Source organism: Triplophysa dalaica, chromosome 23 (assembly GCF_015846415.1).
Source record: "Triplophysa dalaica isolate WHDGS20190420 chromosome 23, ASM1584641v1, whole genome shotgun sequence".
Taxonomy (NCBI): Eukaryota; Metazoa; Chordata; class Actinopteri; order Cypriniformes; family Nemacheilidae; genus Triplophysa; species Triplophysa dalaica.
The window spans coordinates 6,371,946-6,391,152 of NC_079564.1; the positions used below are offsets into that span (position 1 = coordinate 6,371,946).

The following is a 19,207-nucleotide window of genomic DNA, read 5'->3' on the forward strand; positions in this document are numbered from 1 at the left end:
TCATCAAATATATACAGATTTGGAAGAACTTAAAGTAAATGATGACAGCATTTTAATATTTGGGTGAAGTAACCCTTTAAATTCAAGGACTCTATTGTTGTCCTTTGCCTATATTTTCATATAACGTTTGTTTATTTTACAAATAAATGTTCAAAGTGCATCTTATGTGCATGTTACATAGTTGTCGATTATGGTTAGATTTACCTTGTAAATCAAGGGAATTTTACGAAACGTTCCTGATATTTTTTCATCACTGTTAGCATTTTTTAAAGTACAGAGTTCCATTTCAACAGTGCATATAGACAGATATTAGGGACAAGTAGCATTATAAAATTATGGAAAACATGTTTTTCCTCTTATTTTAAATGAACTACCGATGTTTGTAAAGAAAACTGCCTTCGTTTGTGAGGAACAAGCACTTTAATTCTTAATTTCAATAAATACATATTGGTAAAATATTGAAGAACCAAGAGAGAATTAAATGTCTACATGACTGTCCAGGGCTTCTTTTATAGAATGTTGCGTAGAAACCGTCCAAAAAGTTTTACGATCATTTCTCAAAGTGTGTACATGTGATTCATAGAAGGAAATTGTGCACAGAAAACGCATTTACTATCAGGCGTGAAGTCTATAGATCGCAAATGACCGTGAAATTGCGCACAGCAAACAGTTTAAGATCTCTGACTTTTAATAATGTCAAATTAATGTCAACGTCCAAGTGGAAGAAGAATTATTAATATTTCCAAAAACCTGCAGCACTCGGACAAGCAAAAGTGCGTATGTCTGCTCAGATCCTGATGTGCCAAACACCGTTTTATAAATATGAACGTTGCCATGGATTTTTGCATACGCACACTTTACGATCAAATCTGTGCATACGAACGTTTTATAAATAAATCCCCTGGACATCTCGTGCCTCACACTTAATCCCATAGAAAAAAAAAACAGGCTTATGCATGTTTTCAATAAACTCTGATCCATCACAGTTGTGTTCATGTGCAAATTTCAGTGTTGTGTAGGTAGGCCTACTGCGTTTTGACTTTGTATGGCAGCACAGGCTTTCATTCAACATTGGTTTTAATCAGATCATATATGAATGGCTCAGATTATATATGACAAGATCTTGCTGGAAGTCATAATAATTCTGAAGAGTATACAGACTTTCACCATAGTCCTTATATTTCACAAAAATGAAGAATCAATTTCAACATGGTAACAATACCTGACGTTGATTTCTTACAGCCCATGTTTAAATGTCACGTCAAAATACTGGAGTCAGCATTTTAAATACATAGCTTTCAAGAAAATCACTTTGACAGTAAACGAATTCTATTGGTTCGAAAACAGTACCAACTCACAATGTGGTACTGAGAGTCGTTTACAAAAGTTTCTTAATGTGTAGATATATATAAATATAAAATGATTACAGCATGGGCTCAATTTTTCCAGTGATTACGTTGTTGGTTTGCTAGGCTCTAACTAATCTTAAACCATATTAGTCCTCCCCACAATTGTGAATATATCATAACTGAACCAGACTCTAATATAAATCAGCAATACTGACAGAGAAAAGTAACTGGAGTGTCTAATGATAAACTTGGCCACTAAACATTTGAGGTTTGCATATTAGGTAGAGCTTTCATTATAATAGAATATAGTCGGCGCATACAAATATGCTCGTGGATTATGATTTAGCCAGAGGACATGCTTTTGCAGATACATCAGCTGATATACATTAGCACCCAAACTCAAGATGTAGTGTCAAAGTACTCTGAGTTTGCTGTGGCATTGCAAATGCTATCATGGCTTTACAGATGCTATCATTAAAAATGCTCAGACATGCTCAGGTACTTGAATTTAGCAGATGCTGACAGCAGTATTGGATTCTGACCAGCTGTGACTTTGTTTACATTGTGCACTGATTTGCTTTTAAATAAAATAAGTAATTTTGCATTTCAGTTTAGTTAATATTAGTATCTACATTACTATGTTACTAGTAATAGTGTCAGACTAAACATGATTCCAACATTCTCATCTAACAATACACAATGTAACATGTTTCCATTTTTTAAATGAGGAATAAACTACTTAAAGAGACAGTTTCCACAAAAATATTAATTCTGTCATTATTTACTCACCTTCGAGTTCTTCCAATTCTGTATAAATTTCTTTGTTCTGTTGAAAACAGAAAGATATTTGGAAGAACGCTTATAACCAAACAGTTCTTGGACCACTACCATATTGGGAAAATATAGATTTTTTTTGTTCAGTTGAGCACAAAAGAAGATATTTTGAAGAACGTAAGACGGCAAACACTTCTGGGGCACTCTTGACTACCATTGTAATTTTACAAAAAAAAAAACTGTTTGGTTACAAGCATCCTTCTAAATATCTTTCTATGAGTTCAACCAAACAAAGACATTTATACATGGATTGCAACAATTACAGAGTGAGTAATTCAATGCAGTGATTCCAAACCTGTACAAATTTCTTTACTATGGTACTCAAGAACTGTTATATCAGAACAGAGTAGGAAAAGAGACAATGGAAGTCAAAAGTGCCCCAGAACTTTTCAAATATTTTCTTTTGTGTTCAAAAGAAAAAGAAACGTATAAATCAATTTTTCCTACTATGGTAGTCAATGGTGGACACGAACTGTTTGGTTATAAGCATTCTTCCAAATATCTTTCTCTGTGTTCATCAAAACAAAGAAATGTATACAGATTTGGAACGACCTGATGCTGACTACATGATGACAGAATTTTAATGTTTGGGTGAAATGTTCCTTTTAAATCAGATCTTATCTGTAAAACTGAGACATATTCCAAATGATTTGATCTTAATGTCAAACCACATTTTACAGTTCTTTTCTATTCCTGTTTACGTTTATTAAACAAACAAGTTTGACTCGGATATTCTTCTTTAAACACATTCCAAGCTTTCAAGACCTGAGGCCTCATTTATAAAATGAAGAAACCGTCCAAAATGAGATTTTCCGATCATTTCTAAAAGTCCTTTCGTGTGATTCACAATTGTACGCACAGAAAGCACGAGTATGCCTCTCTATCATATGTGAAATCTATGACTAGAGCTAGAGCACCTGTCCACATCACCTGTCAAGAATGACTTATATTTCCCAAAACCGGCAGCACTCAGACAGGCAAAAGTGTGTACGTCTGTTTAGACCCTTACGTGGCGCTAAGCACTTTTTATAAATATATATCTTGCCGTGGATTTTTGCGTGTGCACGCTTTCCTATCGAATCTGTGCATACGCACGTTTTATAAATGAGGCCTCTGATGTAAGACCACCAAAATACAGACAGCTAAAACATGCTTGTATCTTGTTCTATGCATTGTTTGCTCTGTATTACAAAACCACGGGTCAACACTGAAGTTAACTTTCATAACAATGACAACTGCAGACTACGAAGATCATAAATAGGAAGATGATGCTAGCTCATCTCCAAAATGCAATTCAGATGTCCACTCAGTGCTCTGTTACCCAGCAGACCTCTGCAGTTTCAGGCACTGTTCTTAAAATGTGATAAGTATAGAGGGAACAGATCCAAACCTATCCAGAAGTGAGTTTTTTACTCCTGCGCATCATTTTTCACAGATCTCGCAGTATCATAGAGAACGGTCTTGCTGCAGAACACACTGTTCTGAATGGAAATAATACAGTAGAAAGCGAAATCCTGGAGGCTGTCGTGTCGTACAGCTTTGCATAGTCCTGATTTCCATTTGTGCTTGTTGGAACATCTTTGATATAATCATCAAGGATACGGAAATTCCTCCCTTATTACGCAATTTAGCACCAAAACATGTCTTCCACACACCACTACAGCAAGCACTCTGCGAGTTGTACTGGGCGCGTTACACTATTCTCTGCGTAAGCGCGGCGAGCCCCTGAAGCTACGCGGGGCCGAGCGGAGAAATAGGTGGAGGTCAGTCCCATACACCTGACAGGAAGGCACATGGAGGCAGATGGAGCGACGAATCCGTGCATGTCGTTAAATGTGACAGTGCATGGCCTGCAGGGAGCGAGGAGGCGGGGTTATTGCTTTGAGGGCATTTCCTGGGCAGCTCTGGCTGCAGCGTCCACGCTTGAGAGGGGGCTGGTCGGGAGGTTCGAAGGGAGTGAAGACTGGGCAGGAGCGGGTGCGAGCGTGGCTCTTCTGGCCTCCAGCGTGGCAGATGAGATCGCTCACTGTGCCCAGAGGGGGGAGATGCTGCTGCCAGCGCTCCAAGCGATCCTCTTTGTATTTAATAGAATACCAGGTGAGGAAGATGAAGACGAAGCCCACAAACTTCAGGCTGGCTGCCAGGCCGAAGTAGACGAAGCGGAAGGAAGTGACGTCATACTCCGAGCATGAGCCGTGTACGCCACAGTCTTGCTGCCAGAGCATGCAGGTGGTATCAATCACGGCCCCGAAGTAGATGGGTGTGGGGATGTAGGCTGCAAATAAACAGGCGGAAATGTTATGTCTTGACTTGACAGCTCTTTCAACATTCTTCAAAATATCTTCTTTTGTGTTACTCGGAAGAAAGTCATACTGGAACGACATGAGGGTGAGTACTTTTTTTTTTCAGGTGAAATATTCCCTTAATGCTTTCCTGTAGCTCAGTGGTAAGAGCATTGCGTTAACAACGCAAGGTTGTGGGTTCGAACCCAGGGGATTGCAAATACCTATGTAAAATGTATAGGATAATACAATTTAAGTCGCTTTGGATAAAAGCGTCTGCCAAATGCCTAAATATAAATGTAATGCTAGATATAAAGGTGTAATATACCCTTATTGAACACCAGGTGGTGCTGTTTGAAAAGCTCTGTGATGAGGTGGCTAAGTCTGAGACATACAGTACAGTTTGTTTTCAAACTACAAAAAAATGATAATCTCCAGGAGAGACATATTTGAGTTGAGAAAAACAAGCTCCCTGTAGTTTAAATAACTCAAGCAGTGCTTTAGGGGTTGGATAAGACTTATCTCAGCATTCCAATAGTGAACCCTTGCAGCGTTTGTGACTTACCCAGAGTTCTTAGCAGCACAAATTGCATTCCTAAAGCAAATGGTCTTTCTTGCTCCTCTACCGACCTACAAATGAAAAAGATTATAAGTTATATAATACACATCACAATATAATTTATATATCGCTGCTGTCCAGCTGAAACCTTGTATCTCTTCATTTCATCATTTTTATTTTTTGCCATAAATCATTATTATCAGTCACCCTTTATGTTTGCCAATAATAAGTATTAAAAAGTGCTTGTCAGCTTTGACAACACAGTGTTGAATCATTTGAAAAGTACAGAGATTCCATTTCCTGAAAAACAGCGAATTTGGACATACAAGGTTTTGGAAGTACAGCAGCAATATGCAAAATTCAAAGCTTCTCACACATTTTAAATATTATAAAAAAGAAAATAATAATATTTCACATCGTCCGTTTTAATTTATTGCCATTTAACATAAAGTCTGTTACTTATACATTTGGGATGTAACATATCAAAATCTCACTGTACGAGAATACCTCACTATATAATGCACGGTACGATATTTATTGCATTATTTAAAATGACAAATGATCACTTGGAAACGTGCCATAAGCATCCTCTTTTCTTTATCCTCTTATCATAACTGTTGCTTAGAGGTATGAGGTATAGTATGAGATGGGTCAAATTACCTAAAAACCCCTTTTATAAGACATTCTCTATGTTAGACCAGGAAGACCGATAGTTTCATGCAGTCATGTGATCATGTGATAATATTGAGACAATTTTGATAACACAATATCGATAATATTGTGACATCCCTCTTATACATATTTAAACTTATTGGCTCGTGTTCGTGTGTTACCTGAGAGTGACAATGATGGCGGAGGGCTGCGCACAAGCTGTGATGAGAGTGACGATGAAGAGGAAGATGAGGAAGGGGATAAGCGTGTTGCAGGTGCGGTCACACTTCCCTGACACAGCGAATCCGTTTTCGTTCAGGTAGGTTTTCACGATGACAAGCTGGAGCTGGTTACCCTGGCCGCTGGTGGGTGGAGTTATAACCTGTCTGCTTTGCACACACGCACAGTCGGTGTAATTTCTGATCTGCAAAAAATGAAAAAAAATCAAGACATCAATTCAGGTGTTCAACTATTGGAAGAAAAATACGGAACTGTCTCAAATGGACATGTTTCTTTCATAAAAAAGATACAATCAGGTCATAAGCCTATTTTAAATCATTAGGTCTGAAGAGATATAAAAAATCCCCTCAGACCTGATGCATAAAGCATAGCCAGAGAGTCATTTAGAAAATGATTAATGTGTTAATATGAACAACCTTTTTTATGTAAGGATAATGTACAGGCAGCCGGTTGTTATCGCAGAAATAAGCCCTGACAGTGTGATCAGGACTCGAGCGAAGCGGAGGCAGGGCTTGCCACATGAGAAAAAAACTGGACATGAAACGTGAATTTGAAATATTACATTTTTACCGAATGCAGACCTTCCACAAAGAAAAGCCGTTTAGTATCGGTTTTAAAGTAAGAAACGACATTCAAACGTCACGAACAGGCAAATTGGTTTAATCATTTGTAGATATAATGTCATATATATAATTAAAATACATATTTATAATTAATTTTGTGTGATATTAAACTGCCCCTCACAAAATGATTTGCAGCATCCCTGTGCAGAGTTTTATTAGTTTTGAATGGTTCTTATTTGAATGTCGGCACTGGCCAATCAGAATCAAGCATTCAAATGTGCCGTATAATAAGCTAAAATAATGTGCAATTATGTCTTAAATATGGATAAGAAAGACATCCAGTCTCACCCCAGTGCTGTCATTGCCGACTGTGCTGCATCCCGCCAGACAGGGGTTGAAATATGTTATTCCATCAGAGCCACAAACAGGAGCATACTCGTTGATCCGACAGCCACAGTTCACATTACAGCCCCCTGTCAGGTTTCTATGGGTCAGCGTGAGGGTCGGCCTGAACAAAAAGAGATACGGGATGACAATTTAACAATAGAATTTATTACTTTTTTTTCGTGACGGAGAGCAAATCATCAAGCTCAATGTTGTCATTACAGCCAAAGGGATAAACAAAACTTTTTAGTGTAACATTTCAATTAAATTCTACTAATAATGACATACCGCCGACGAATTCAAACGGAACTCTTTCCCACATTAAACACAGCAACCAAAAACCGTTCGGGTTGACTTTGCCTTATTTTCACAAATGTACAGCAGAATGATGAGATAAATCGTGACATAACACTGCCGACAAAATAGACGGAAACAGCTGAGATCGGAATTCTTGCTCCTTTTTGTGAAGAACGATACAGCAGACGCCATAAAAACCAACTCGCATCCTTGTGACTGAAACTGTTTAAAGATACTTAAAGATGACAAAAAATGATCCATACCAAAACTCAGAATACAAAAGGACAAAAGTTGAAGATTGTACTGGTTATTCTTATGTATGATGAAATCGAATCTGGTGTTTAGTACTTTTTAAACTTTTTTCACTTTCAAGAGCAGCCATTATGTGCCCAAATGTTTTTTAAGATACGCCAGTGGCTTCAGTGTCGTCTTCAAGGTCATCCACAACAATGGCTGACAAATGCTTGAGAACTGGTATCTTAAGGACGTACGCTTGGACGTGGAATGTCAGTGTTGACTCATTACTTTAAGCAAAGACTACTTAAAATGCCACGTCTTTCTCTTGCAGGAAAACTCTGTCTGTTCAAAAGGCCTCACACTTCTGTGCCATGTCTTCCACAAACACACCGTGTCGCTGGTCAGAGCAATGTTAACTCCAGTACTGAAGACTTCAACACAAGACCCCTTTTTATCACTCAAAAGCTGCCTTGTTAGGTTAAAGGAAAAAAAAGAACCTCAGATATCCAAAACGGAGATGGGGGATTTGGGGGTTGTCATGCTGAATCATCATAAACTTTTCAGACCATATGTGCCATGACGCAAGACACATCACCATCTGCTGAAGAACATACAGTATGCTTCATACAATACATTGAGTCTGACGTTTTAAACCTGCCACAAAACATAAACAGGACTGGTGGGATCACTCAGAGGAAATAGTGAAAGATTTAATGGGTGAGTAATTTACTTACCCTGTGGTGTAAGGAATATTAATGCCGCCCAGGTTTATGCTCTCACAGCCCACGATGAAGAGAGTAGAGAAGCACAGCAGAGACACTCCGCTGCAGATCATGGCCAGCTTGGCGGATTCGCGAGCTCCAAGCTTTAGTTTCTTTATGATGTAGCCGCCCAGTACGATGCCCACCCCTGCACTGGGGACGATGATCACCCCTAAAGATAAAAATGAGAGAGGAAAGTCATTACAACTGACCGGAGACCCACAATTCAATTATTTAATCTTTCTTTTTAATTAATTAATTCAACAAGGATTCGAGTTTCACGTTGAAAAAAATTACAATTTGATGTAGGAAAGCATGATCAATTCATACATTTTTCGATTGATGGGAAAATTAAGGGTACGGATACTTTATTTGCTCCGTTTACTGTAAAGCTGAACACAATTCTATTCAAATCTTGAACAGATCTTGTTTATCGGTTCGTCTATTTTGTGGACTGTTGACCAGATATCCAAATTTCATGATAAAATTTCAGAAGTTGACATGCAACAGTATTAACTAGGGTTGGTCAACATATCCAATAATTGGTATTGGTCCATTAAGCATATTTTCACGCTATTCTTCATGCAATGAATGTGAGCTCTGTATTAAGAAAATGTTCTGAAATATCACCAGTTTGATGTTCAATATTAATGGTCATGATATGAAATAATAACATTCAAAGTTGAAAGTTGAGAAATTATTAATTTAATCCTCAGTATTGGTATCTGCAAATAGCACTTTGAATAATCAGCTATTGGTGGAGAAATATAATATCTGTGCATCTCTAGTATTTACTTATCGAAAACAATTTCAGAAACATTTAACTTCTACACTGTGTTTCTGTAAAAAACACAAGAACGTCAATATGATGATTCTTTTTTTTTACAATAATGTGCTCTGATTTATCACATATAGGATAAGTCTGTGAATGTGTATCAAGTATGTAAAATAATTTTAGGTCAATTTTATGTAGACTCTAACCGAAACATGACAAGCCAGGAATGTCCACAAATTCTATACCTGGAAGTTTGCACAAAGACCTAAAGGAATGTGAACATCCTGAATAGGGTTCAACAGAACATCACAGAAGAGACACGACAGCTCTCGGAAGAACCTTGTGACTTCAGACATCAGACATTATTGACAGAGTTCAAGCTTCAGGTCTAGACTAGAGTCATCGTGGGCAAAGAGACACAAATACACAGACAGGCATCACAGACTGACAGTACAACAGTGAGTAAATGTGATGTCTGGGGACATGAGCAGAGAGCAGCCTCCATCAGGGATGCACACGTGCTACAGCACAGCTTGGGATTTGAAAGTCAAAGCTGACTGCTGGCAGTCAGAGGTCAAAGTGTAAATCCATCGAGTGGCGAAGGAAAGCACATGGCTGCCCTCAGCATGGTCAAAAGCTAACTCATACATATTTAACCTGTAGGAATAGAAGAGTAGCGACACTTTGTTTGCTCTTTGTTTACATTTCACTGCAAGTATGAACATGGTTCACTTTGAAACGGGCAGAAGGAAAGTTTTCATTCATTTTTATATCACCAAAAAAATTGTAAATAAAAATGAACTCTTTTAAATAGTGACTGAAAAAAACAGGTCCAAACACCACCAAAACTAAACCCAAATATAATCTAGAAAACCGTTCTGTGCAGACAGCCCCCTTCACTGAACTCGACTACGCTCCGCCAAATGTTAGTTTGCACACGCGGCCCTCCGATCTGACAAGGTGTTATGAACGCCCATTCATGAGACAACCAAAGCTGTGTGAAGCCAATAATCTGTTCCTCTGGGCTATATTTAGCCAGTGGTGCGTAAGGAACACCTCCCTGCGATGAGAGGAGACGGAGAAAAGGGAAATATTCAAACAGCCCCTCTGTGTATCTGGAAGCAGAGGAGGGGAGTTATTCAAGGGAAGTCTTCATGAGCAATCGTCCTGGGAGATTCAGCTCGGCTGTGTGCACAGCTACCACACCGCTGCGTGTGTTGGGGTAGAGGGGACATACAGAGGCAAAGTGCAAAGATTCCTCAAGGCCACAAGCTGAGGTAGATTAGGGTGTTATTGACCAAAGAGCATCACTGTAGGTTCTGTCTCATAGCACTGTCAGGGGTGCAATTGGAGACAGTGTAATGCCACATGAGAGAACTTTGTGGTAAGAAAAACAATTTGGTGATGTATCCCAACCACAAACTTCGACTTCACTTGATCTTTTTTTAATGGACTGTTGCAGTGTTTATTATAAACTATTTATCCGAGGCGTTATTATTCGTGGGCTTTCATAATCTTCCATCAATATCTGAAAATGTACTTCTGGTCTGGAGTGCCGATCCTTCTCAGATGACATCAGTTTGACGGCTTTGAGCAGAACGATCATAAACTTCACCCCTCTAGCTGTCAACCTACTACCATCCTCATTTCTGAATGAAATTCATACTTTTCTATACCCAGTCATTTCGGAAAAAAACAAGCCACACCCTCGATTCTCATGCAATATTACGTTTCACCTTGAAATACGTCACACTACTGAAGTTGATCAAAACTTAGTTCCTGGACTTAAAGGATTTATTTATAATACACCTATTTATAAAAACGTATTTACGACTCTATATGGATAAGCCATTTAAACAAAACTTCTCTTGCATTTTAATTAAATTCTATATTAATGCACAAAAATGTTGATAGCTACAAACGCTTTCAATAATAAACTATTTATAATGATTAAAAGAAGAACTGTTACTGGCTTGTAAAATAAAATAAAATAATAAAATAGGTAGTGGAGAAAGTGAAATATAATTGGATATTTATTTTGTTATTATTTCCTTGGGTATACAAATATAATTTAGTTTGAACTCTATTTTTTGGATCTTAATTTTATATTTTAGTTTTGTCGATTCATTAGCTCTGTCTTTTGCCTTATTTTTACTGTTTTATCTTGCTGTTGGTCAAATTTCTTTTCAATCCAAGTTCAGTTGTACACCTTATAACTACGCTTATGATAAATATATCATTGAATCATTTATTGAACATTAGTGTCGCATCATATTGTTATTAGTGTCACACCTAAAGGTAAAATACACTTGCACATTTGCCTACTGTTTGCTATTGAACAGTTGGCCCAAAAAACATTTATTTACATTTCTGCAGAGCGGTATTCATATAGATAATCTCTTAACACTTAAAGTATAGTTTATACCCATTCATGCTGTGATTTACAGCACCCTGCATTTCATTTGTACAAAACCTGCGAACAAAATGTAAATCTGGCTTCACTTGTGTTTTATGGTCCACTATCAGTGTTTAGTATGTGGTTTACTGCAGCTGCACATCTTACAGACTCAACCGACTCTTGGCAACCATAACTGAGGAAACAGCACAAAAACGGCAAATTGCATCTGCATCTATTGATGTGTACAGCATTCAGGCCAGTCTGTGTGAATACACTGACTTCAGCAGGATTATCAATCTGCTGCGGACATGTTTTATGCGCTTCTGTTCGAAGCAGAGACTTTATCCATGAGGAACAAGATGTCTAGCGGAGGTTACTGTCTGACTGCTCAAGTGAAGAAGTTGTTTTCCTGTTATAATATAAGAACAGAAGAGCTTAGCTGAGAGTTGACATAGCAACTATACGGCCAATTTGTTTCTGTCCCTGTATCCTGGCAACAAGCTAAGTGGCAAGAATAATGTCAGTTTCTCTAAATACGTTCTTCAGCTTGTGTCCTCGTGTTCTCGCTCTACGTCATCAATAACCAATGTCCGGTTCCATTACTCAAGAACACAAGACCGCATTAAAAAGTCCCCGGATGTGTTCTCGTTATCAAGGATGCATCGTATGCAGCCTTGTGCACCTACGGAATCCGCTTGAAGTCCCAGAAGTCACTGCTGGGCGTCCATCCAAGTGTAAAAAGACAGGAGATGGCGAACAGGTCTATAGTATTTAGTATTTATATAGTTAATAAACCGGATTATAGTCAGTGCTTACACTAGTTCCATCAATCTTCTCATTACCTTACGAATGAGCATCTGTGCTGAGACACATGGACATATGCATGACTTAATAATGATCCACAGTCCAAGAAAGAGGGAAAGGTGCTTTTGAGATGTTATTCAGGTGAGCATAAACACACAATCTTTATAGTTTCTTGACATACAGCCAGTGACACGCTCTCTAGAGGGGCCATTTGGTTATATAGGCAATATTGTCAGCTTTATATAACAGCAATCAAACATGTCTCCAGAAATAGAAGAATGGCAGCTGTGAGAAAAATCTATATCACGCGTGCCCTAGCACATCTTTCCTAACACATGTTCTTAAAACAATGAAGACAAAGTGTAAATTATGTAGAAACGCGTGCTACCACAGAAGAAGTGTCAAGATTTAATTATCACAGACGTCAGAAAGTGACGTTAGTGTACCTGTGTAAATACTGGCGTTAGAGGCGGGGATTCCAAACTGTGACTCGATGAACTTGGGAATGAAGGTGATGAAAGCCGTGACGATGGCGCTCTCAGCTGTGTAGGACAGACTCACAAACAGGAACGTCATGTTGCTGAGGATCCGTATAGCTGCCTTTGGGAGGTCTGCTCACAAAAGTACAAAAACAACAGCATTAGCAATCCATGCCATCTGTGGGGGGGGTCATAAGATGGGCATTGGGGCAAAGTGGGTTGCTCCGGCAGTGTAACTTAAAAATAATTCATTTTCTATTTCCATTATTTGTTAGTACGTTTATTTAAGTTTTATAATTTATTTAAGTCATTTATTTTCTATTTCCATTATTTGCTAATGCCTTTATTTAATTTATATGATATATGACACTAATTTATTTTTCTTTTATTTGTTAATGCATTTATTTATTCTTTATAATTTAATAAACTAATTTATCTTCCATCCATGCATCCATCCATTTCCGTTATTTGTTAATGCATTTATTTATTTTAATTTAATAAAATAATATTTTTTTCATTATTTCTTAATGGATAATTAATATTATTTTATAATCTAATAAACTAATTTATCTTCCATTTCCATTATTTCTTAATGCATTTATTTATTTATTGAAATTTAAATAAAATATATTAAAAAAGAAAATTAATTATTTGTTAATGCATTTATTAAAAAAAGATTTATAAAAAAGATTAATTATAATAATATTATTTATAATTATAATTCAATTTATTCCTTTTGTAAGATTTGGAGACACTGGATGCCAGACATTGAAGACAATGATAGTTTACTAGACATAAAACTGTAGCAGGATTTATTAAACTATATAATAAACAATTGAATTGTTTTCATTAACTGGTTAACATTATGGCCAGAAAATGTGACCCGTGTGTACCCATCACCTCTCAAAACGTAATCCTTATAATCCACACTAACAGATGTTTCTAACAGGCTACAAACAGCTAAACCCATACACGGTGTATCCACAACTCCTCTTGGTTTAGCAGATAATCTGTTTAACCACTGAGCTTTCAGCTGAATGCTTCATCATGGCTGATGCAGGCATCTTTTAATTAGCAGGTCAGCAATTAAGCATCATTTCCATGGCAACTGGCAATAACCAAGGACTAGTTTGCTCCTGCGTGTTGAACTCTGACCCCTTGGAGCATCCATGGGACTGCAGGGATATGAGACAACCAGATAAAATGCTTTACTGAATAATTAAAAGCTTTAATAAAGTGAGCGCATGTCTCTTCTTTAAACTTTCATAAATTCTCTGTTACACCAACACTTAATTCTACTGTAGACAATGTTGAACAGTTATGTTGTAAGCCTACTTATCCAAACACATGCAGTCCAGGGGGAATGGAAGTAGGTTACAATGGGTTTATAGTGATTGTAATGTTTATCAGGACAAAAGCCTCTCCAGGCTAATAAAAATAATTGGCACTAGTTATAATTTAAAAAGAGAATGAAGAAAGAAAGAAATTAAATGTATTGTATGACTTTTATTGCTCTTCTTTATTGTTAAGCACTATTTATTTCACTTTTTTTATGGTCAAAGCTATTTTTAAATGTGCCTCATATGATACCGTCCTATGTTGGCTGACGGTGATCACATGCAAATTCATTGTATACAATACTGATGCCAGTTCTGTCTACACAAACCGTACATTATAAACCCTATAAGGTAAACAGAGAACTAAAAAATTACACCATTTCTGCTTTATTGTTTCCTTTACTAAAGGAAAGGTCTTTACTTCTCTTTCATTTGTTGACCAAGCAATGTGATCTTCCCTATTACAAGTATACAGTACAATTTTCTTTGAAAGGACAAATTGTTCAAAGCTAAATTTCCCAGCAGCAATATAGTCTCTAATGGGAGAAAGTATATTAGCGGTGAGAGTGTCAGAATTGTCAATAATGTTCTTCCCGGGTGAATATTGAAAAAGCAACTTCAGCAATCTTATGCAGTCCTCAGACAAAACCTGTAATATAAGATGACGATAAATTCTCGACCATATAGCAACAAAACCACCCTGGACGACAAAACCAGTCTTAAGGGTCAATTTATCGAAATTGAGATTTTTACATAATCTGAAATCTGAAGAAATAAGCGTTCTATTGATACATGGTTTTTTAGGATAGGACACTATCTGGCAGAATAACAACTATTTACAAAGCTGGAATCTGAAAAAAAAGCGAAATATTGAGAAAATCGCCTTTAAAGTTGTTATTCTGAGGCACTGAAGCAGGCCATCCACTCACAAAGAGAAAGTTTTTTTACATTTACAGTAGGCAATTTATCAAATAACTTAATGGAACATGATCTTTACTTAATATCCTAATGGTTTTTGGCCAAAGAAACACAAAATTACTTAAAAATTCCCATTTTAACAAGAATCCTTGTAAAAGTAGTTTGTTTCGTGAACAAATAGTTGGGAAATAAAACGCATGTAAAAGGGGCAGCAGCATAATAAAGATCTAATGTTCATCAAACAACAAAGGACGGGCCAAAAATATATAAGGAATTATGTTCTCTTATATGAGTTGTTCACAATAAATAAAGGAAGAAAGTAGCTTAAAGAAAGATGTGCTTTAAATATGGTAAAGTGTTGAAAGAGAGTTTACATACAATAAAAATTATTTAATCATAAACAATGATTTGTAATAAATTCGAATTGATTTATTACATTTCTAATTGATTTATCAATGTATTAAACGCATTTGAATGAAGTTTTAGTGATTCTTACCTCACCCTAAGACTTTACCAAGGTAGGGCCTGGTGCCACCAACCTCTAACCTCTCTCAAATGTTGAGAGCCCTGTAAGAAGCTTTCTCTAGTGGACTTAAACAGCATTTATTCTCGATGATCTAAGGTTTTCATAAAACATGCTGAATCACTTTGCTTCGAGTATTCAAGAATTTAAACACAAGAGTCCCATAGAGTAAATCACCACATGACCTTTGGGTATCCATCCATCAGAGACGCACCTTTGATGTCTTTTCCAAAGCCCATGGAGGACGCGGCTGTTTGGCCTTTGCTGTTGGATTTCTCTTTCAGGACGTCGTCGTCATTGGAGGTGTTGTCCGCTCCATTCTTTTTCTTTTGGCGAGGGGGCAGTTTCTTGGGGAAGGTGAACATGGGGAAGATGACTAACAGCATGGCAAAAGCACAGAGCAGGAACCCGCTCCACCTAAAAAAATTACAATATGAATAAACGATGGTCCTGTAACTCAATTGGTAGAGCGTTGCATTAGCACAAAAATCATGGGTTCCATTCACGTTAAATAACCTTCAATGCACTCCCGGGCCCTTTAAATAAAATTCATAATGTTAATAAATCATTGGTTAATGTTTCATCCACAGATTAGACATACATAACAGTTGGAAGTCAGAAGATACTGATAATATTTAACAATAATTGACCATAGAGAAAATTCGTACCAGTTTCCAATAAAGCGTGGGTCACTTTGGTCAATTTTGAGAATGGTTTTGGGATCCACATAGAAACCGATCAGGACTCCTCCTAGCAGGTATCCTGCAGCTGGTCCCAGTGCCCCCATGACGTACATAATAGCTGCAAAGCACACAAACATCCGCATGTTACAAAACACCCTCTGCATCGCCTACATTATGTTGTTCATATCAAACAGAACATGATTAAGGCTTCTAATGTTCTTTCCACTTTTACTGCCCAATGAGCTCTTGACTTACAGACTGACTGAGTCACCCAGACTGAAATGATGAAAAATACGAAGGGCTAAACATGCATAATGCGTCACGCTTGTCGTGTGGGGGAACTTCATGAATAAATATCACTGAATTTAAAGTTCTGCTTATAACAGAGGCCAGAATGGAGAAGAATAATAAAAAAAAAAATACGAAAAATAATGAGTTTGTTCTTTATTACATCCTAGTCTTTCGGAGTGTGTGTTTTGCACTGGAAAAGACAGGCATATTGTTTGTCCTACAGTTATCTGTTTGAGCCAGTTCACAGAAAACGACAGCGGACGTCCACATGGCCAATGTGAGCCAAGGTTCTGATCCAAACAGAATCTCACACAGCATTGAGACAGGTGCATGATCAGGCCTAATCTCTAATCTCAGTCTCTGTGCGGGAGAAGGTTTGGCCGACGGCCTGCCAGGTTACATAACACCAGCACAAACATGTTGGGGTGGACAGATAAGTCACATTTATTTGATGTAAATAGAACTACATTGACCACAGTCTCATCCTTAACCCAGACCTTCATAGGCTGTGTTCACCAATAGGATGGGCCAAATCTATTCCGTCAGTTTGTCCGTTTAGGGCTACTGTAGAAACAACATGGCCAATTCCATGTGAGGGGACCCGCAATGTATGTAGATAGAAATAGCGCAATCTAAGCTAATAAAAACATTACGCTTCATTTTGTAAGGTCTTTATACACCTCCGAAGACATAGTTATGTATATTATAGTGTATTTCTGTTAATATATCCTCCCAAAAAATACATACATTAATAATTTGAGCCATCTTTATAGTGTTTCTGTGCAAGAGAAATAAGCAGATGAAAACATTTATGAATGACTAAATGACATGTAACGACATGTGCGCATGTGCAGCAGGCCATTACATTAATGCTTCAATGCAAATCCACTTTAAGAATATCAAGCGTTCAGTTGATAATGACTATTGGTAAAGACTAGAAGAGCCACCTAAAGAGCTCCTTAATGAACTTTAATCTTTATCGATTTCAATGTCAGCTAATTGAGAAACTAGCAATTATACTTTTCTTTCTTTTGAAAACTGTGGAAACGGAACAAAACTCCAGAGACGGGACCCAGACCTGACCTTCCTGAATGAACCCTCAGCACATGCAGATCATATTAAACCATTCCAGTAATAACCTCACATCACATTTATGGGTCTACAAATGCCAGAAATAACCTTGACATAGGGGGAAAATATGCTGCGGTTAAATATGCAGCCTAACAGCTTATCTCTTATCAGGGAATGTGGAGTCAAAAGCTTTGAGGTGAGCGAGTTTTGAATTCGTCAACATGGTCAAACCTTAAAGGAGTAATTCGTGTCAGAATAAAAAAAATCCTGAGAATTTACTCCATAGATTTTATCGATATCGATACTGCTTATTTATACTGGTACTTATCAATACTTTTATCGATACTACGCTCTATAATTTGATGCAAAAACACATGATGTGAAAAGATGTTATACATTTTAAGTTTCTTTATTACAGCTGAGCTTCAGAACTGTAGTTTACAAATGCTTCTGAACAAACAGAAAATGGCACATAAGAAAACTTGCGTGTGTTACTTAGCATACCACTTACGGCACTTAGCATGTGCATATGAGCACATCATAATGTAATTCAACATATTTACTTTACATCGCTATGGCTATTTGGCTGGTAGACCGTATTTCTTTTTACCTTTCTGGTTTTAGGTCTACATAAATTTTAGTTCTATTTCGTAAGCAAGTCCTATTTTTATAACTATATGAAAATAAATTACAATTTTACTAGCACATTTACTTCAATTAGCTAAAGTAAGTAAATGCATTCTGTTTCCGAATTATTAAAAACAATGGTATAACTTTTTCTCAGATGAAAGTTTTATTTTGACGGGTTGCCGCAAAGGGGTGTTTGACGAAAGCTTCCTCGTTGTGAAACTCGGACGCTTAAAGCTCCACAAGCGCAACCATGCCACTCTTTCACTCATAAACATGTAAAACAAGCAGATTACAAATACATTGCGGAAATCATATGGCCCTAGATATCACACATACGTGGAGCAAACTTCGGCCATCATTAAGGGATGGAAAATGACAGTCAGCAGACTCTAATTCGCCATTTAACACTCGAATACACAGAGATAAAACAACGCAAGTATCGATAACAGTATCCTTTGTCATGAAGCTTAGCGATACTCTGGTATCGACCCAGTTATGTACCGATCCAAAAAAGTACCTGTTCTGGGTACCCATCCCTACCCCGGTGTCATCTAAGACGTCCATGTCTTTATTCTTTTCAGTGGAAAATAAATGAAAGTTACAAAGAAAATATTCCAGGATTTTTTTCCATACATTATTATAGACTTCATACGGGACCAATGGGTTAACGGTCCAAATTTCAGTTTCACTTCAAAGGCTCCACACGACACCAGCTGATTAAAAAGGGTGTTGTCTAGAGAAACGATTAGTCATTTTAAAAAAAAAAGATATAGTTTTTAACCACAAATACACCGTTTAAAACACCTCTGTGATGCACGTCCACAAGTTCCGTATTTAATAATCATGTTGGAAAAGTCACATGTGACGTAGGTGAAAGTACCGACCCCTTGTTAAAGTGTGGAGAAGGAAAAACGTTCAATATTTCTTGGATGTTGAATGACACATATGAAATGTCTTTGTGGAAGATAATTGTTTAAAATGGTCTGTTCGTATGCGTATCTGGGATGTTGAAATCTTTTGAAATCTACGTCACGTGTAACCTTTCCAACGTGATTACGTAATACGGAAGTCATGGACGCACATCGCAGAGTTAGTCCAAGTGGTGTATTTGTTAGTATGAGGTCAAAGTCAATATTACATC

At 37.3% G+C, this 19,207-nt stretch overlaps 1 protein-coding gene across 1 annotated transcript in view; it reads right to left on the minus strand.

The window, feature by feature from the left end:
* Positions 1 to 1,158: 1,158 nt before the first annotated feature.
* LOC130413699 (solute carrier organic anion transporter family member 5A1) overlaps positions 1,159 to 19,207 on the minus strand; it is a 32,994-nt gene continuing 14,945 nt past the window's right edge. Inside the window, 8 exon segments of the mRNA XM_056739098.1 lie at positions 1,159 to 4,458; positions 5,031 to 5,095; positions 5,858 to 6,099; positions 6,827 to 6,986; positions 8,131 to 8,329; positions 12,581 to 12,745; positions 15,606 to 15,808; positions 16,060 to 16,192. Coding sequence (XP_056595076.1) covers positions 4,013 to 4,458; positions 5,031 to 5,095; positions 5,858 to 6,099; positions 6,827 to 6,986; positions 8,131 to 8,329; positions 12,581 to 12,745; positions 15,606 to 15,808; positions 16,060 to 16,192 — 1,613 coding nt within the window. The 3' untranslated portion in view covers positions 1,159 to 4,012.